Source organism: Olea europaea, unplaced genomic scaffold (genome assembly GCF_002742605.1).
Source record: "Olea europaea var. sylvestris unplaced genomic scaffold, O_europaea_v1 scaffold3035, whole genome shotgun sequence".
Lineage (NCBI taxonomy): Eukaryota > Viridiplantae > Streptophyta > Magnoliopsida > Lamiales > Oleaceae > Olea > Olea europaea.
The window spans coordinates 40,409-61,139 of NW_019249033.1; the positions used below are offsets into that span (position 1 = coordinate 40,409).

The window sequence follows — 20,731 nt, forward strand, 5'->3', positions numbered from 1 at the left end:
ATATGTAATTAATACGATTTAATGGCAGATCTATTATTTAATTAATAGACAGTTAAATTAAATAATAGTTCTTAAATTCAAATTTTCGTAATTTGTTAATTACGAGGAGTTGTGATTGTAAGATACAAATTACATATGTTGAATCTTAAGTTGTCTGTGGTCGTAAGTAATAACGAGATATGGATATCATTATTACGGATAGACCATTACGTGTGACATTTCTTACTTGAGGTGTTGTGACACTTACATAAACACGTTAATGTTTTGTTATCAAACAAAATATCGGAGACCCGTCGAGAGATTCCACATAGATAACTATTTGAGTGTCAGTGGTTAATCTCTGACATTCGGTAGTGGGATTTTGACTTGAGGTCGTTATAGTACGTTATATGAGGATAATCATGCTTTGACAGTGTTGGATGTTGCTCTGCCAATAACCGCTAATACGATATCGTTCAGATATATCAAGAATCATATGAAGGTTGTGAATGACCAATAGAGAATTCGACACTCTTAGATAGTAAGAGATTATGATTTGCGTTTCATTCAATTAAATCGATAACGAAATCATTGGCCAAGGTGTACTCATAAGTCGAAAAGGAGTTTTCGATTTATATTGACTTAATAGTAGAGTGAAAGATATGATCGATAATCGAGATTGACATACTTCCATATCTCGAATTGATCGGATCATATTGACGAAGGGATTATAATTTCACGGTAAATGAACGAGTTTGATTTTGTCATACCACATGACATTTTTCGTTATATGTATTACTCTGACACATTGCTAGATGTCAATTTGGGACGGCGAATGTGATTGGTGATAAATTAAAAGGGTGTTTTAATTTATCAATTTTGATTATATCAAAATAATATTTCACGTTGTTAGGTGTCGTGATCGGGAATCTAATGGATCGCACACAAAAGGAGGACTAGAAGATTGTGATTTGTCAATTAATTAATTTAACAAGTGTTGGATAAATTAATTAATTGAGTTGCTTATTTAACAAGGATTTTCAAAATTAAAGAAAATTCATTATTTTTGCTAACACAAGAAGAAAGCATTAATCCTACAATCTTGATCTCTGTGTGGATCATCGTTGGAGACTGGACAATTAGACAGTTGTGGGTGATAGATCCAAGTTGTTGGAACAAAGATATGACAAAAGAGTTTGCAAATCTTGTAACAGGTACATCTTTATTACAGTTTCTATCTAAACACAAAGACGATTCTTGTAGGAATCGAAAATTATTTTAATTTTTCACTGCGCATATTAAGTAGATTCCAAACAGTGATTTCATAGGTAAATTTAAAATAATCCAACTTTCTAACCGTTCACACTTATAGAAAAATTATACAGATGTTTTACAGAATACATACAACAGTGGGGCCATCCCAATAAAATATTCACATGGGGTCCACACCTATGTGACTACACTATAGAAGATCTATGAAATATTCCATGTACACAGGGTATTCTCCATCATCAAAATTTCACTATTTAAAATCTTTTAACCCAACAATGGGGTTCAAATGAGGACTAAAACTCATACTGACTTTTGTTATGAGCATGCCTCTATTCCCTTCACACGAGTATTATTTTTAAGGATTTTGCTATTTGTACACCGAGATTGACAGACCTCCTCATGCGAGGGGGCTCACAGATTTGGGGTGTCAACTCCAATGTATACTTAGCAAAGCCATATTTTCAACCAAGAGTTGTAAATTACCTTTCCTCCAACTCTATGGAAGTGAACGGTATAGTTTGATTCCTTTAAAATTTTTAATGATTTTGATTTTTAGAATCGAGAATCATTTAGTTTTGGTTTCGATTCCGATGTGACCTTGTACATATAGCTTAAAATTTTTAAATTATTTTTTAATATATGAAGCCAATTTCTTTATTTTTCTTTTTTACAAATTACACAACAACAATGTATGTTTAAAATTAAAATTAAGGGAAAATTGCAACAGTGGACCCTCATCTTTTTATTTTTTTTACAGACTTTACCCTAACCTTTATTTTGTACAAATGAGAGTCCCTAACCTTTCATAAATATGATCTGAGGTCCATTTAGAAGGAAACTATCTAAAATATCGTTAGTTGACTGGAAAAATTCCTTGAGCTATTTGCTTCCGCGACGATTTAATTGGATGTTGATACTTATTTGCACGGTATTTTGGACAATTTTATTGGATGTTGATTTCTTAATTTTTTCGATCAACTGATGGTGTTTTAGTTGATTTTTCATTTAGATAGACCTCAGGTGCATATTTATGAAAGGTTAAGAATCTTCGCTAGCACAAAATGAAGGTTAGGGTAAAGTTTGCAAAAAATAAAAAGGTTAGGGACCATTGCTGTAATTTTCTCTATAATTAATTTTTTTTTTATTTTGAATGTTTTTATCAAGTTTGAATTTACTCCAAATAGAGACTTAGTGGCAAAATTATCTTTTGAGTGTTCGGGTGACTATATCATACATAACTGGATTTAAAAATTATGTATTGATTTGTTTGTTAGTTTTGTTGTGTTATTATTATTATTATTTTCCAAACAAAAAAGATAATCGTAAGTTGTAACCACTTTGATCCCCAATTGAAGTGTACAAATAACAATTTTAACAATTTCCTACGTTGGACGTAGGATTTTTTTGGAATTTACTGCATGGAACACGAGTAATTTATCTATTAATTAAACACACTTTATGTTCGTAAGCATTCTTAATTTACAACCACGTGTACTAAATAATCCCCTGCCGTGATTTATTGTTCTTAATTAATTGACACGTTTCTCATTCATCACATCTTGAATATTTTTAAACAATAAAATATTTAAAGTTTATAAAGTAGAAATTGAGCAATTGAATAAATTTCAAAAAATAATTTTTTGAATAATGTGTGTTTAAATTGTTAATTTTGAATTTACTATTATATTATTTTAATAAAAAAATGTGTAATTGTTCTTCAGGTAAAGGAGGAAACTGTGCACTGAAAACGGTGGCAACTTTAATAAAAACTGAGCCGCTCGTACATAAGACGTTTGTTGGGATCAACAAACCAATCATCAGCAATTGAATTAACGCATTGAAAATCACATACTGCACTAGTTAATTGTGATTTTTTTTTTTTAAACCAAATCTCTATTTTAGAATACATTTTAAACCAAAATTAAATTTTAAACATGAGCTTATATTTGTTTTCAAAATAAGTAATAGTTTATACCATTTTCAGGCTTAGCTAAACGTTCTCCAAACGTCTGTTTGATTAATATATATGTACTCATAAACTTTGACAAAATGGGTTACACACACTCATAAAAAATGCGGACTCTACATGAATTCAAAAATGCCGGCTGTGTGGTCCCCACCCCTATTGTGAGTGTAAGTAAAATTTTTTGTACAAAAGTGTGAATACATGTAACATTATCCTTTAGCAATGGAGTCCTCATCAATCACCATCGTTTTCCCAATTAAAAAAGAGCAATCGCAATTATTTTTAATTGACAATAAGAAATTCCAATTCCGCGTAATGTTTTGCAATTTTAGTTGGTTGAAACTCCTGAGTAGGGGTGGACGCAGACATTTGAAATTAGAGAACACGAGCAAACTTACAAAAAAATTGTGAAGAAATTTTCACTTGAAAATTTACATCCAAAAAAATATAACTTATGTAATTTTATATCCAAAAATTTACATAGGTAATAACCTTTTTGGATGTAAAATTTCAAAAAATAAAAAAAATAAAAAAAATTGATGTCATATCCCGTGTAAATTTTTTTAATAAAATGATGTAAATTACATAGAAAATTTGTATCGCAAAAAATAATAATAATTGAAATTTTTAAAGAAAATATGAGTTATACATCTTTTTAAGAAATACATTTGATGCATCTTTAACTGTTTTTGATACCTATTTGGACTATTTGGTATGCCTATGATGCAGTTCTCAAAATGAGTTTCAAGATTACATATATGATTTGTGGATTCGGCTAGTGTACGATCATCGAAATTTTTTTAAAGTCACGTTGTTATTGAAAATCTCGAAATACTTTTGGAATGACCTATATTGACAAGTTGTGGCATTTACTACCATTGGCCGGTTCAAGCACCATTAACAACATAGGAAATTATGCTGTTAGCACTTCGAAATGATATTAAGAATGCAATATTTTAATTTCATTTGACATTTCATAATGATTTTGAAAATTGAGATAAAAACATAAAAATTAAAATTAAAAAATATATAATAAATGTGACTCCATGCCCACCCTTGTGTCCACCTCTACTCGTGAGACACTGGAGTACAAGTCCATGTCCATGCAATTGGTAGTTTTCTCAATTAAATCGTCAAGAGAAAAAACTTTTTCGAAATTATCCTAATTTATGTTTGATCTGTCTATGTTACATTGAAAATAACTTTTATTCACACAACAAGCACAAGACTAATATCGTTTAGTGAATTCGAGTAAGATAAATTATAGTATTATCTCTAAATAATATGTCACGTTTACTTTGAACAATGTATAATAATGTCAAAGAATATTAGCTTCGATCCTTACCATTATTTTTCAAAACACGTATTATTTTCAAGGACAATATACAATTATAAGAAATTTCAGAAAAAGACATCATATGGACCCACAATATTACAACCTATTACCCAAAAAACAAGACCCAGTTAGCCCACAACTAAACCCATGACTTTTTTTTTTTTTTTTGATAACCCAGGTGTCCCAGTTTAGCCGGACTAAATCCTGGACCTCTAGCCCCCGGCCCTTTAGTGACTAGTGGAGGTAAATCGCAGGTTGTGCCCTTGTTGGTTCTCAGGTTCCCACATGACTTTTACTCCTTCCCCAAAGGGACCCTCCTCCATGGTTATTACATCACCAAACTGCTCCAACCCTTCCTCTGGTTATTACATCACTTGGCTGCTCCAACCAGGAATCGAACTCCCCACACTTGGTTCCAGAGCCCCCCAATGTGATTGTTCCGCCAACTTGAATGTGCCCTGGGGGCAACTAAACCCATGACTTTGTAACATGGGTGGGTGCGTGTTCACATCCACTAAATGATATTATTGTATGAATAAAGAGCCCAAAAAAAAAAAAGTTTAATAAATGTTGGTTTATTACATATAAATTTTATGTTTAAAATTATAGTACACGTTATTAACATGTCATTAATCATCGAGTTAATAGTGTAATGCCTCGATCAATTTTAAGAAATGTTGAAATATCATCTACTTGAAATATTTGAGACGAGATCTTATTCCACCAAATTCTACATGTTGTGTAATTTACATGAAGATTTCCTTATAAATATGAGTGATTGTGAAGTAGCTTCTCCAAAGGCCTTCGATCGACACAAGTTCATCTGAGGACGATGTGAAATTTTATTATTTTGAAGAATGTGTTGTTACAAAATTATTCTATTTTAAAAATGTGTGGTTAAAAATAAGTTTGGAAGTGTGAAGTTAGAAAATGGGCCAATATAACGTGTTCACCTCTCTACTTACCCATGGGCCGAGGGCCCAAGCCTAATACCCGAAATCCAATTCAAAATCTACTCGAATTCATTTTCCCTCCGAAATATTTCGGCTGTTTCATTTTCTTATTTTTTAACCTTTGTTTCTCATATTGCCGGATCGGAAATTGGGATTCACAGAAGCCTCAACGTTATTAAACTCTCCAATCCTCTATTTATTTCATTTGTAAATTCCTTTTTAGCTTACTGGGTGTAAAAAGATGGGGATAGAGGCGGAATCAACTACAACCACTGACCCGATGAGGACCGAGTCGACTCAGTCGTCATCCCGAGCTCCGAGGCTTTTTATTAAGGAGATGGTGATGAAGAATTTCAAATCCTACGCTGGAGAACAGCGCGTTGGTCCTTTCCACAAGGTTAGGGGTTTTCACCTTTCTTTTCTGACCTGTTTTGAACTTTGTGGGATAATGATATTGAAGGAGCGTATAGTTACTTAGTGAGAATCTTCGCTTGTTGTACATTATCTGTAAAAGTAAACAATTATTGAAATTATGGATGGGCAGAGTTTCTCAGCGGTCGTTGGTCCGAATGGAAGTGGAAAGAGCAATGTCATAGATGCAATGCTGTTTGTGTTTGGAAAGCGAGCCAAACAGGTAAAAATTATTGGAATCAATATTGAAAATTATTTTCTTCCAGGATTTAAATTTGTTCTGCATCGCATCGTCTTTTATTAACTCTTTTTTGGTACGAACCATATATCTTAGAGAGGTTGTATTTCTTTGGTCTGGTGGTAATGGAATGCTTTCATTACCTAAAACGAAGAACGATTCCCCACCAAAACATCAGTACAACAAGACCACTCACAGTTAGATAGCACAATAGTACTTTGTGCATCTCTGCCATTTGAATGTAGAACATCTTAACAACGATTAGGAATGGAAAGACTATAGCTCTTATATAAAATACTAGGAAGATCATAGAAGCTGTGACCTAACAATAGAAGTAAACTGTAAGCCAGGGACTTGAGCTACATAACACTTTACTGTCCTGTTACATGGTTTAATTGGTTTATAACGGTGAAGCATGCTTTTGAATATACAGATGCGTCTAAATAAGGTGTCAGAGCTCATTCACAACTCTACCAACCATCAGAACCTGGACAATGCTGGTGTATCTGTTTACTTCCAGGAGATCATTGATTTGGTATGTTATACTTTTTGCTCTTCTTGGTTTCGTAGTGTATTGTTCTTCCTGTCTGGTGGTTTCTAGAGATGTTTTTGTGATGCCAAATGCTTTTTTTTCATTATAGGATCATGGAAATTATGAAGCCGTTCCAGGAAGTGATTTTGTTATCACTCGTGTTGCATTTCGAGATAACTCCTCCAAGTACTATATTAATGATCGAGCAAGTAATTTTACTGAGGTCACCAAATTGTTGAAAGGGAAAGGTGTTGACTTGGATAATAACCGGTTTTTGATTCTCCAGGTTCAGCATTTAATTAATACGGGAAATATGTCTTTAATTTAAAGTAAATAGGTCTGTAATCCACGTATAATTTGGATATTGAAGTTCTGGTTTGTATCAGGGTGAAGTAGAGCAAATATCACTGATGAAGCCAAAGGCACAAGGACCCCATGATGAAGGTTTTCTTGAGTATCTCGAGGATATAATTGGAACTGACAAATATCTAGAGAAGATTGATGAATCTTTTAAACAGTACGTTTACGGTGCATTCTTAAACTAAATATTGCGACTTATGTATGCTGTAAGAAATGTTCTATTATATTTTCAATTTAGATACATATGTTAGGTAACGTAATTTGGATTTTATTTAATAAAATTTCTTTTGTTTTATTAGTTATTTCCTACATTCATTAGATTAGTTTAAACCTTATGTAAAGAGGGTTTTTACATTGTAATTCTTAGACTTGATTATTGAATAAACTTGTGTTTCTCCTAATTTTTCTTCTCAAGTCTCGTCCTTGTTTTTACGTTCTATGGCATATTTGCTATATTGCTTATTCATTTTCTTTGATGGAAAACAGTTGCCGCTATCCAAAAGATATTTGCAACTTCAGTTGTAAAGTTGATATGCAGCATTTCAGCAGAACACTAAGGGAATTTTACTAACTAGGTTCTGAAATTTTTAAAGATAGTTATATCTGCACCATCAGATTGTTGAAAATCACAAAATATCTACTCCTTTTGATGCCTATGATTTATAGTTTTGTTACATTATCTGGGTGTGTCTAGATGCTTATTTGATATTCTATTTTTAGAGGCACAAAACACTTCTATTGCTGATGTTTGTTAACTCTTTTTGGTCATGTAGGCTTGAGGAACTTAATGAGAAGCGGACTGGTGTGGTTCAAATGGTTAAGTTAGCCGAGAAAGAAAGAGATAGCTTGGAGGCAAAGTTTTACCACTTGCAAACGTTACATTGTCTTCTATTCCAACACTACTAACATTGTATTGCTTATTTTACCAGAGCGTGAAGAACGAAGCTGAAGCCTATATGCTTAAAGAATTGTCTCTCTTGAAATGGCAAGAGAAATCCACATTGCTAGCTTCAGAAGATAATGCTAACCAGACCGAGAAACTGCAGGCAAATATTTCAAACCTGGAAGAGAATGTAAAGAATGAGAGGTGGTTCTGCTCTCAACAGGTTAAATTATAGTAATTGTATGAGGCAATCCTACTTTTGCACTGAAATGACTTGACTTTATTGTACAGGGAGAAAATTCAAGACAATACCAAAACATTGAAAGAGCTTGAAGCTTTGCATATGAAGTATATGAAAAAACAAGAGGTTTGTGTATTGTCTTTTGAGTACTTTGATTTTCCAATTAGTGAAAGCACTATGAACATGTTTACTGTTGAGTTCTGTGCCTTCTAACACAATCAGGTGCTTATCTTATTGGGCCAATTAATAAGACGGCTAGTTTTTAAACCAGCTTGTGTAAAAGATTTTACCTGTTATTTTTATGTTTTTGGGGAAATTTAGGAACTAGAAAGTGGACTCAGGTGCTGTAAGGAAGAGTTTAAGGAATTTGAAAGGCAGGATTTGAAGCATCGGGAAGATTTTAAGCATTTGAAGCAAAAGATCAAAAAGCTTGATGACAAACTTGAAAAGGTATGAGGAAAATCAAGTCTCATCGTTTTTAAAGTTACAAGTGTCTTACTTTCTCATCTGAAACTGTAGGATTCGGCCAAAATTTTGAATCTCGATAAGGATTGTGAGGAATCAACAAATTTGATTCCACAGCTCGAGGAAGACATTCCAAATTTACAAAAACTTTTAATAAATGAAGAGAAAATTTTGGAGGAAATTAAGGAGAACTCTAAAGGTACGTTTGAAATTATAAAGAAGTTGTGTGTCTGATAGCTAAATCATAACGATTCTTTAATTCTTATGCATCATATTGGTTAAGTGAGTTGTATGGTCAGTTCTCGGTGCTGGTACCAGTACACTATTCTCGCATGCAAATACGCGCTATTCTCATTCACACTGTGCTTCTGATGCCTGTTGTTCCATTTTTTGATGCATAAAAGTTAAAACTCCAAATCGAGTCATAAGTGATGTCTGTGCCTTTAATGAAACGGCATGTTATTTTTCTGCACCTACCTAATTCTCTTGTATGAAATGATTCTCATGAACACGAGTACCATTAAATGAAACTTTTCTGCCTAAATGTTTTGGCTTTGTGTTATCTCATAGTACTTAGTAAAATGTGAACACATAGAAATAATATCAGGAGCAACTAAGTTGTTATATCCCAAGTGCTGGACCATTGAATTTAAAATAAACTCGGGTAGGAGGTGTTTTAATAATTATTCATTAATTTAACTGTACGTTTAGGAAGTGATTAAATTACAATTTAAGTGATTAAAAATTGTTGGTTCTAATTCTACAAAATGCATGGATAATAAGGAGGTAGTACGAAATGTGTGGATAAAAAGTATGTTTGACAAGTTTTCATTATAATTTAATCACTTGCCAGCCACGATCTTAGCCTCTGTTTGGCAAATTTATAATTGGTTTATAATTATGAATATTAGTTAGTCTCACAAAATGTGTTGATAATAACGAGTAGACGTTATATGATTGTGTGGTTGAAATTAATGTTTGATTTTCATTGAATTTATAGACAAATTTGTAAATTGTATCCACTCGGAGGATTAGTCTGTTCATCTAAATTGATGATACCACTTTGTTGGTAACAATGATTCTTGGGGCAACAAGTCCGTAATTTTATAAGAGCTGGTTTCATTCCCCCTAGTTTTGGATTTGGTAGCGATAGGATTATGAAGAAGTAATTAGCATTAATCAACTAATCATATTCTTTTGCTTTTTTATTTGTTTACCTTATTTTTGAGGTGCACTTAATTCTGACTCCTTGCACTTTTGGTTTACAAACAGCTGAAACTGAGATTTTACGTGGTGAGCTTGCTGAAGTTCGTGCTGAACTAGAACCATGGGAAAAGCAGTTAATTGATCATCGAGGAAAACTTGAAGTTGCATCAGCCGAAAAGAAGCTTTTGAATCAAAAGGCAAGGACCAATAAACAATCTTTACCATTTATATTTAAGTGGCTGCAACAACGTGTCTTGCATTGAGTATTTCTTTTATTGAAACAATTATTTTTCTTGCATCTCAGAACACTTGTGAACAAAACTTTGTTCACACCATCAAGTATTTTTAATGTTTATGAAACTTTGTTTATTAGAGTGGTACAATTGTAAAACATTCAGTGGCACTTCTTCATTTTTAGATTAGAAGAACAATTTTTGAAGTCCTAACTTCTTCTTTGAAAAGGAAATTTGTTCTGCAACTGCAGAAGTTTTCTTGATTCTAGCAGACACTGGGTCCTAATAATTCCCATTTAGAGTACAAAAAAGAACAAGAATAAGCTAACTGTTATATTTGCTGTCTAAATTCCAATTCAATCAATTGAGCAAATTTATCATGAGCAATGTGACAGAGATTGGCTTTTGTGTCATAGTTTATACCCAGATAGAGAACTCCGAAAAACGTTTTGCCTTGGTTGCTTTAGTAGATGGATTTACTTAAGTATCCTAACTGAACATCACCGTCTATATTTCAGCATCAAGCTGGTTATTCAGCTTATGAGGATGCACAAAAGCAAATAAGTGAAATGGAAAAGAGAATCGAAACAAAGACTTCTAGCATAACCACTCTTCAAAATGAGCTAGAGAAGAACAAGCATGAAGCAGTGGAGGCTCGTACGAGGGAGCAAGTAAGCCATTGAACAAAATTTTTTCATCCTTTGGTCTGTGCAATTGTTTTAGTGATTGATTGGTGCCATTGCAGACATGTCTTGAAGAACAAGAAAGGTTGATTCCTCTTGAACAAGCTGCAAGACAAAAGGTTTCAGAGCTTTCGTCTATTATGGATTCTGAAAAAAGTCAAGGATCTGTATTAAAAGCAATAATGGAAGCTAAGCAATCAAACCATATACTGGGAATTTATGGGCGGATGGGAGATCTAGGAGCTATTGATGGTGTGCACCTCTTTTTTTCAGCTCACAGTTCATATTCTTATCTTGTCTCACAATAAAAGCAAATTTATGCTCTCCTCATTCCAGAGTCTGACTGACAAGTTTCAAACTGAAGTTTAGCCTTCTTGGATTCTAATATTTCCAATTTCCCCTTTCGCTCACATTTTTTGAATGGACTGGCTGATGGCAACAAGGCCATTTTGAATATTTCAAATTTAATCGATCATCTTTACTAATTAATATTTTATTCAATATGCTGGTTGCCAGAATGCTTTTGCATTTTAATGGCAGGGCATATTTTTCATTTTTGAACTGGTGCTATTTGATGATATTACCAAGTTTAATTGATGTTTGTGATGCACATACAATATATATTCTCATTTTCTCTGAATTCATCTTATTGTTGAAATTTCCTCGTACTGCTTTAAGTCCATCATCCGTTTTGTTAATTTCTCCTTGCAGCAAAATATGACGTCGCTGTATCAACGGCATGTTCTGGACTTGATTATATTGTTGTGGAAACTACTGCTGCAGCCCAAGCATGTGTGGAGATGCTTCGTAATAAAAACCTGGGTGTTGCAACTTTCATGATTCTGGTAAATATTTTTCTTATTATGTAGCGGACATTAGATTTTTTATATCCTGTTCTTTGACCAGCCGATTGATACTTAGTGTCTATGATCATAACGAATTGATTTTGGCCTTTGCTTGATAATCATGGGATTGCCTTGGTAGAAAAATTTATATAATTAGAACTAAATTTGTTCCTGTTGTAAAATCATATATTTTTATTCTTCTGTCTTGCAATGGACTTATTTCTCCATCATTGCTGCTTTGATCCCAAGGCAGCGTTATAGTCCTCTGCTCCCAGTTCAATTTCCATGTTGCGACTGGGACAATCAGATGGATCTATGTTATTTGGGATGATTAGTTTAATACGTTCTGATAAAATTTAGACAGTGTTAAGTTCTTTTATGGTAGTTTTAGTAAGCCTTTTGAAACTTAATTAAATTATGGTTCTATGTGCTCCATTATGAGATGATTTTCAGTCCAATCATATTGAAGAAGAGTTTGCAACTGGGAGACATAGAATCTTGAATATAGGGAGACATTTTTTCCCACCCTGTTGCTGACAACCTTGTATACTCGCAGGAGAAACAAGCTGATCATTTACCGAGATTGAAGGAGAAAGTAACCACGCCAGAAGGAGTTCCACGCCTATTTGATTTAATCAAGGTTCAGGATGATAGAATGAAACTTGCTTTTTTTGCAGCATTAGGAAATACAGTCGTTGCAAAAGATATCGATCAGGTTTGTCCTTGCATAAAAAGTTTTATTATGAATCTTTCCTTCCCTCGAGCATAGCATTCATTATGTGGTGTTGATTGAACTTAGTTTTTGTAATAATTTAATATAATTTAATCTATAATTTCCGCGATGTTGCTAAAATCATGCAGTTTGTAAGGGTTCTCATGGACTGTGCAGTGTATCATAATTAATTACATTTTTATTGTGCATTTTTAACTATCAGGCAACTCGTATTGCTTATGGTGGAAAGAAAGAATTGTGGCGTGTTGTGACCCTTGATGGTTCTCTTTTTGAAAAATCCGGTACTATGACTGGTGGCGGAAATAAACCACGTGGTGGTAAGATGGGGACATCTATTCGAGCTGCCAGTGTCTCCAAAGAAGCTGTTGCAGATGCTGAAAAGGAGCTTGCTTCTCTTGTTGAAAGCTTAAGTAATATACGAAAAAGAATTGCTGATTCAGTGAAGCATTACCAGGCCTCAGATAGAACAATCTCTCATCTCGAAATGGAATTAGCAAAAAGCCAAAAGGAGGTCAGTGTTGTCTCAGATAATTGCTTTTCGACAGTTTATAATTTATGTTGAAAAATCAGGTATATCATACGCTATTTTTCCAAACAGATAAACTGTCTAAGGTCGCAACGCAGCGATCTGGAAAAACAATTAGATTCCCTCAAGGCAGCATCAAAGCCCAAGAAGGATGAGGTTGATAGGCTAAAGGAACTTGAAAATATCATTTCTGCGGAAGAAAAAGAAATCGACAGGCTTATGGAAGGTTCTAAACAGTTGAAGGAAAAGGTTGTGAGATTTTATTTCATCTTTATATTAAGCCCTCGTTTTAGCTCAATTATTTTTCATTACATTAAATTAAAATTTTCTCTCTCCTACTTTTAACCACACAATTTTCAATAAAATAATATTACACTTAAATAAAAAACTTTTCAACTACTCATTTTAAAAAAAAACACTATTCATCTCATTGTAATCTACAAATAATGCAGCTCAAACGGCCCCTAAGAATTTTGTAGTTAATCTCCTTGCGAATTAATTTTAGCTCGGTTTTTAGTTTTCAAATTTGTTTTCTAGTACTTTTCTGGCAGGAACCTGTTAATATCCTTTAGCCACTGTTTTTTAGGCTTCCGGGCTTCAGAACAAAATAGAGAATGCTGGTGGTGAAAGACTGAAAAGTCAGAAGTCTAGGGTTGATAATATTCAATCTGTAAGTATGCAAATCCTTTAAAATGAACATTTAAATTGTGAATGAATGGTTCTACCCATTCACGGTGCTTGATTTTCAGGATGTCGATAAAAAAGGCACTGAGATTAACCGTCGAAAAGTTCAGATAGAAACTGGCCAGAAAATGGTAAAGAAGTTGACTAAAGGGATAGAAGAATCAAAGAAGGAGAAAGAACGACTTTTGGAGGAAAAGGAGAAAATGCATTCCACCTTTAAAGAAGTTGAACAGAAGGCTTTTGCTGTTCAGGAGAACTATAAGAAAACACAGGAGGTTTGTTTTGTAGAGTATTGGATTTATGTTTAGGATCCTATGAAGTCAAAACAGTGTTACGAGTTTTTACTGTATGGTGTACTTTTTGTATTTGCAGTTAATTGATCAACACAAAGATGTTTTGGATAAAACAAAGGTTGAATACGAGAAAATGAAGAAAATTGTGGATGAGTTGCGGGCGTCAGAGGTTTGGTTCACCGACTTCTTTCGCCATTTCCCTTTTGCTAGTCAATCTATTAACCTGTGGTAACTGTTTGTGCAGGTGGATGCTGATTACAAGTTACAGGATATGAAGAAGGCCTTTAAAGAGTTAGAAATTAAGGGAAAAGGATACAAAAAAAAGATTGGCGAAATACAAATTGCTCTCTCAAAGCACCTGGAGCAGTAAGCATTATCTCCTTACTGCATTGTTGAAATTTTGAAGGGGTGGTTAATACCTCCCTTATTTCCATGTGTGTGTGCTCATTCATTTTTTTAAGTTTCTATGAGTGGATGCACCAGTTCTGACTTCCCCTTTTTATTGGCTCAGGATTCAGAATGATATGGTGGATCCAGAAAAGATGCAAGCAACACTGACAGATGGAACTCTTGAGGAGACTCACGACCTTAAGATGGCTCTTGAAATGGTGGCACTTCTTGAGGCTCAATTGAAAGAGATGAGTCCAAATCTCGACTCAATCTCAGAGTATGTACTGGACTCTGGTCCTTTTATAAGATATGAGACAGCAGCATATTTCTTCCATGGATATCTCTGTGCTCACCCTAGTCATTGTATTAGGTACCGAAAGAAAGTAAACTTATACAGTGAGAGAGTTGAAGATCTTAATTCAATTACTCAACAGCGTGATGATGTAAAGAAGCAGCATGATGAATTAAGGAAGAGAAGGCAAATCTTTCGTGTTCTATCTCAGTAATTATTGTTTCAATACATCTATACCTGCTCGATACTAACAAATTGTCTTTAACTTTTTTTAGGTTAGATGAGTTTATGGCAGGTTTCAATACCATATCTTTGAAATTAAAAGAAATGTATCAGGTATACTTAATAATTCGATATCCTTCTTTGCCTGTACGACTAGTTTCCCGACTCTTGTGCTTGCTAAGTGGCATCTGCCCTTGGACAGTTGGAATCCATTTTCTGTGTACCAGGCATGTTCAGACAGCTATGTTTTTGTGGATAGGATACAAGTATAATGAAAGAAATAGTTAATGCTGTAGTTACGTCAACAAAATATTCAAATGTCAAGAATTCTGTTAACTACAGTTCTAATTGTGTGAACTTAGATAGTTCACATATTTGTGAAGCTTGTAAAGTCGATTTATTTTGTTTCTGCTTTGAACCTTTAGCTCCTGTTTGACAGCCATTTTTTGGGAAGAATGAGTTTTTGAATAAGTAAATTTTTGGAGAATATGGAGTTAAAAAATGGGAAAAAATTATGGGTTTACGTGAAAAATATTTTATCGTGAGAATATGTAGTTGAAAGTGAGTGGGCTTAGTTGTTTATCATTTTTTTTGCCGACAAATTTTAGTTGCATATTAGTGTTAAATTTATTCTCAAAGGCTAAAATTTGTTTCTTCATGGTCATTGTGCTGCTTTGCTACAGATGATTACCCTTGGAGGTGACGCAGAACTCGAGCTAGTGGACTCGTTGGATCCCTTTTCTGAAGGCGTTGTCTTCAGTGTCCGACCGCCCAAAAAGAGCTGGAAGAATATTGCAAATTTATCAGGTGGTGAAAAGGTATCTTATACTTGCTTGGAAGATTAGCAGTAGACGTATTGGCTTTGCTCTTACTCTGTCTAGTTTTGATGTTTCAGACTCTTAGCTCGTTAGCTCTCGTTTTTGCCTTGCACCATTATAAACCCACTCCACTTTATGTGATGGATGAGATCGATGCTGCATTAGGTACCATTTCAATCTTGTCTGGCCTTGATCGATTATATTAAATCGTTTTGTTTTTAATCTTCAGTTCTATTTCCATCCTCGGTTTCTAGATTTCAAGAATGTTTCAATCGTGGGACATTACGTGAAAGACCGTACAAAGGATGCTCAATTCATAATTATAAGGTAGATTTGGACCAACAATTTGAATTTGCACTTCTATAGAACACACCCGTTCATTTTTTTGTAATTATTTTTGTGCAATATATGCAGCCTTCGAAACAACATGTTTGAGTTGGCTGATCGGCTTGTTGGAATCTACAAAACTGATAATTGCACCAAGAGCATTACCATCAACCCAGGAAGTTTTGTAGTTTCTGAGAAGGTTTTTTGAATTGTCTAGTTGTCTTCTAAACGGGATAGGTCTCGTATCCTGTCAAACCTTCATTCGAGGAAGTCCGGTCGAGACCTGGTATGATTTGTGTATTTAATGCAAGTATTTCATGTGTATATTGTTTTATTTTCTTGTATTGTAATCTTCTCGACGTAATTATGCAAATCTAATAGTTGTAATAGGTATACGGGTAACTTTCTTTTAGCATGGGAGCTAAACTGATATGGGCATGTTAAACCAATTATTTATTACATGATATTTTAATTCCTTGTTTTAAATTTATTTAGCCATGTGATTAATTCAAAACGAGATCTACAGTGAGCAGTACACTCATGATAGCTCATTCTTTGTCGGAACATGAAAAAACAGTAACTTGAAAGTGCGACCTATTTTGAAGGGTATTAAACGTGGAGTGTTTGCAGTGAAGCAATTCCGTAAACCACAAATTGTATAGTACTATGTTCATTTGATGGGACTTCGTTATGATTTCTAGAAAGAACTTTTTAATTGATTTTTCAAAATAAAGTCCTTGTTTGCCTTCCTTTTTTATAGCACTCTCTTGTTTTCAAACTCATTTTCGTAGCTTGTTTGGTTAGCTATTAATCCAATTAAAATCAATTTTTTAATTGTTATTTTATTATTTCAACTGTCATTTTTGAATTCTTCTTTTATAGGTAGAATTCATTTTATCTTTAACGGTCAAAAAATCAATTATTAAAATTTTTATCAAACAAGCACTATATATTAAATGAGATTCACATCTTTTTATAAATTTTTATCAAAATTATTAAAAAAAATAAATCCAATTTTTAACAAAACTAAACAGAAGCTAAGTTTTAAAAGAACTCCCTCTTAAGTGTCAGTGTCATAGGTAAGGTAATCGTGCCGTGCTTTGCCTCTTAATGTCAAGTACATTGGATTTATTGTTGATGTTTCAGTAGACGTTTCTTTTAACTCTTGCAAGAAGTGTATGGAAGTCATTCCTAAAAGAAATCATATCGATTCAACTTTCATTGAAAGCTATTCTAATTAAAAAAGAAAAATATTTTCATAAAATTAACTAAATAGATTTATCAGTAGCTCATTCATTTTTGACTTCTCAAAAATCATATTGAATGTAACATAAATCACACACCATATATTTGGAAAGTGTGACCCTAGTTCAATGCTTTACGTCAGAGTTTGCTTCTCAAAAACCATGTTGAATGCAACTTAAATCACATGTCATAGATTTGGAAAATGTGACCCCAGTTCAACGTGTTACTTCAGAGTTTGCTTTATGGCTAGAAGTTGTAACATCTTTTTGATGCATTTTCATATTGAATGCGTGGATATGAACGTAACTCGCCTAATCTAGTAATGCTCACAGCCCACTTGATATACTTGTCATGATGGAGACTTCTTCCTTTTTTTAATCCTTGGGTGTTAGAAGAGAAAATATGCAAAGATTGGTTGGCTCACATTTTAATTCAAAGGTTAAAAAGGAAACTTCTCTTAGTTTACGAAGAGTCTTACTTAGCTTAAAAAACTGTATTATTGGAAAGTATGTGTTTCAATGAAAGTTGAACATATATTAACAATCTAATTTTTCGAAGAGTCTCCTCTACAATGAACTCATATGTCAAACTTAAAAGCTATATTTTTGGACTGTACATGTTCAAATAGAAGTTGAACAATTATCATATAGCAATCTAATTTCGTAATCGTTTGGTATACTTAACAAAAAATCTCAGAAGTCTCTCTGTATCCATTGACTCACTTGAGAATTAAGAAATAGCCACAAAAAACACGTTGTTCTAATGTTGGAAGGACCAAAATGAATGGATAACAGAGAATATTGAATTATGAATACTTAAACTAGCACTATAAAAGGGGACCAATGTTCGAAGATATCTGCATAAAAATACATCTCTTCTCAAATCTAGGTTGTTTGCATTTCTGAAGCAAGAAATCTAGCATCTCTCTCCCTTCAATGGATGCCAAATCAGAAGATGGGCAGTCTATTACTGTACCACTACTGGCTAACTATGACGAAACACCGCGGCACACGCTTGGTGATGTGGAGAAAGCCGACTATGCTAGTCACCAATCCACAGGCACAACTTCATTCTTCAAGACGATTTTTAATGGGCTTAATTCTCTCTCAGGTCCCTCCCTCCCTATTTTCAACTTCATGCACAGCCTCGATTAAAAAGTTTAAGCTATTAGAGAGGTGACATATTACCAACATTATCATCCGAATATGAACTTTGTGTGTATTTTTCAATTTTATTTCAGGAGTCGGGATTCTTTCGGTTCCATATGCATTAGCTTCAGGAGGTTGGTTGAGCTTGGCACTTCTGTTCATCATTGCAATTGCAACCTTGTACACAGGCTTCTTGATTAAAAGATGTATGGATTTTGATCCAAATATAAGAAGCTATCCTGATATTGGGGAAAAAGCATATGGTACAAAAGGAAGAATATTTGTCTCCATTTTCATGCATCTTGAACTTTACTTGGTTGCCACTGGATTTCTAATCATGGCCGGAGATAATCTGCATAATTTAATACCAAATTTTGAAATAAATTTCTATAGCATGACTATTGGTGGAAAACAAAGTTTTGTTATACTCGTCAGCCTCGTTATAATGCCAACTGTTTGGATAAACAACCTGACCACTCTTTCATATGTATCTGCTACTGGAGTTTTAGCTTCTGTTATCATAATTGCGTCGATTTTCTGGGTTGGCACAAGTGACAACATTGGATTCGACCAAAAGGGAATACTTCTGAATTTGAGTGGGATCCCCACGGCTTTTAGCTTGTATGCCTTCTGCTATTGTGCTCATCCGGTTTTCCCTACATTATATACTTCTATGAGAAATCAAAGGCAATTCTCCATGGTATGATACATTCTTTCAAACCACCTGATTAGTATCCATAACAATATTAAGAAAGAAAAGAAGCTAAAATTTGTTTAATTTTGCAGGTTCTCGTCACGTGCTTTCTCTTTTGTACAATTACCTACGGAACAATGGCAATTTTGGGGTACCTTATGTTCGGTTCAAAAGTACAATCACAAATAACGCTAAACCTCCCGATTGAAAATATTAGCTCAAAAGTGGCCATATACACTGCCTTGGTGAATCCTATAGCCAAATATGCATTGATGCTAATGCCCATTGCCAATGCAATTGAAAATCAATTCAAGCCCTACTGCAATAAAAGATTCTTCAGTCTGTTGGTTAGGACTACATTGTTGATCACTAGTGTCGTTGTAGCGTTGACTTTGCCATTTTTCGGGCTTCTGATGGGACTTGTTGGAGCATTCTTGAGTGTCACGGGCTCAATATTAATTCCATGCTTTTGTTACTTGAGGATTTCAAGGGCTTATAGGAGGATTGGGCTTGAAGAAGTAGTTATTGGGCTCACTGTGTTAATGGGCATTGTTATTCTAATTACGGGTACATATGTATCTCTAGTTCAGATAGTACAAAATCTGTAATTTCTTTTGACTAATAATTTAGTACATATAAGTTTCGGAGATTGTAAGTTGGTGAGTCTCATAAAATATATGATTAAAATTAAATAGAAGTCGTGAATCTAGTAACATGTGTAGCTTATGATCTCAAAAAAGTTTTATCAAACAAGGGTTATACCAAATAAAGTCTTATTGATTAAACAAATTAATTGTCATGAAATCTTTATTTAGTTGTCAATAAAGCTTTCTTTCTAATTTCTTATTATTTACTTGTTATAAGATTTTAAGCGTGCTCAAAAAAGCAAATTGAGTTATTAATATACATACAAAAATGGCCTGAACATCTTCAATCTTGCATTGATAATATATTTGTAGAGGATCTAAGCTTTATTTAAATGTTCGAACTCACTTTGTCTCTTTTTCTTTTAATTAAAAATTTGCACTCGTAAAACAGACAATCTTGACTACATTTCTCGAGATGTCATTATTGAGATCTTGTCAAGGTTACCCGTAAAATCTCTAATGCGTTTCAAGTACATTTGCAAATCATGGTATGCCATGATTAGATGCCATAGTTTTATTCTCGAGCATTCGAACATGGCACTTGCAAACTGCTACACAGCTCGTCTTCTAATGGTGCAACCCGTTCTTGAATAATGTACTAAAGAAACCTTCAAAAATAACATCAGTCTTGTATAAGAATTATGGGACCTTCCCATAGTATATTTTGTCTTCATGATTATGGAGAATATTTTTACCTGTGGAATCCAGCAACTAGAGAAATAAAAAATATACCGAAGGTCATTTTCTTCACTGGGGAAACACAACATCGAGAATATTCAAGCTAGTTTTGGGTTTGACTCGAAAACTAGAGATTACTGTTGGACACGACTTATAAAAAGGGTTATGTAAGGGTTGGTTTTTGATATATTTGTTTGACTAATTTTAACCCACAAGAGCGTGATCAAAACATAATTTATATGAATGAAAATTCAGACAGAGTTTTGGTATAACGATTACGCAAAATAAGGATTAAAAAGGAGTATAAATAGACAATAATCCAAGGCGAGACGTTATCTCTTTCCTTAAAACAAATTGCTCCGCTTCGATACTCACGGTGAATGACACTTGTCTCCCAAGATACAATGGATTCACAATTTGTGTTAGCAGCA

General features: G+C 33.8%; 2 protein-coding genes across 3 annotated transcripts; both read left to right on the forward strand.

Annotated features, from left to right (window-relative positions):
* The first annotated feature begins 5,606 nt into the window (after positions 1-5,606).
* Positions 5,607-16,374, forward strand: LOC111384884 (structural maintenance of chromosomes protein 4-like). Of its 2 annotated transcripts, XM_023009224.1 has the most exons (28): positions 5,610-5,903; positions 6,051-6,140; positions 6,589-6,690; positions 6,797-6,973; positions 7,074-7,204; positions 7,821-7,899; positions 7,977-8,134; positions 8,222-8,297; positions 8,493-8,621; positions 8,691-8,835; positions 9,909-10,039; positions 10,594-10,746; positions 10,821-11,010; positions 11,470-11,603; positions 12,160-12,318; positions 12,539-12,847; positions 12,935-13,111; positions 13,449-13,532; positions 13,612-13,821; positions 13,919-14,008; positions 14,084-14,205; positions 14,351-14,506; positions 14,600-14,707; positions 14,797-14,857; positions 15,427-15,561; positions 15,639-15,726; positions 15,816-15,888; positions 15,976-16,374. In XM_023009224.1, the coding sequence occupies exons 1-28, from the start codon at positions 5,748-5,750 to the stop codon at positions 16,094-16,096; spliced, it is 3,744 nt and encodes a 1,247-aa protein (XP_022864992.1). In that variant the 5' UTR covers positions 5,610-5,747; the 3' UTR covers positions 16,097-16,374. The 2 variants fall into 2 exon arrangements, with proteins under 2 accessions (XP_022864993.1, XP_022864992.1); XM_023009225.1 differs by lacking the exons at positions 15,816-15,888; positions 15,976-16,374 and having other exon boundaries at positions 5,607-5,903; positions 15,427-15,550.
* A 1,601-nt stretch (positions 16,375-17,975) lies between these two features.
* LOC111384886 (amino acid transporter AVT1I-like) lies at positions 17,976-19,745 on the forward strand. The gene is made up of 3 exons (XM_023009227.1): positions 17,976-18,243; positions 18,374-18,981; positions 19,068-19,745. The coding sequence occupies exons 1-3, from the start codon at positions 18,069-18,071 to the stop codon at positions 19,581-19,583; spliced, it is 1,299 nt and encodes a 432-aa protein (XP_022864995.1). The 5' UTR covers positions 17,976-18,068; the 3' UTR covers positions 19,584-19,745.
* The last annotated feature ends 986 nt before the right edge of the window (positions 19,746-20,731 follow it).

Coding starts and splice junctions, on each gene's coding strand:
- LOC111384884 (XM_023009224.1), top strand. CDS start 5,748: ATGGGGATAGAGGCGGAATCAACTACAACCACTGACCCGATGAGGACC. Junction 6,691..6,796: donor TCCAGGAGATCATTGATTTG/GTATGTTATACT, acceptor TTTTCATTATAG/GATCATGGAAATTATGAAGC. Junction 8,622..8,690: donor TTGATGACAAACTTGAAAAG/GTATGAGGAAAA, acceptor CTGAAACTGTAG/GATTCGGCCAAAATTTTGAA.
- LOC111384886 (XM_023009227.1), top strand. CDS start 18,069: ATGGATGCCAAATCAGAAGATGGGCAGTCTATTACTGTACCACTACTG. Junction 18,244..18,373: donor TGGGCTTAATTCTCTCTCAG/GTCCCTCCCTCC, acceptor ATTTTATTTCAG/GAGTCGGGATTCTTTCGGTT. Junction 18,982..19,067: donor ATCAAAGGCAATTCTCCATG/GTATGATACATT, acceptor TTAATTTTGCAG/GTTCTCGTCACGTGCTTTCT.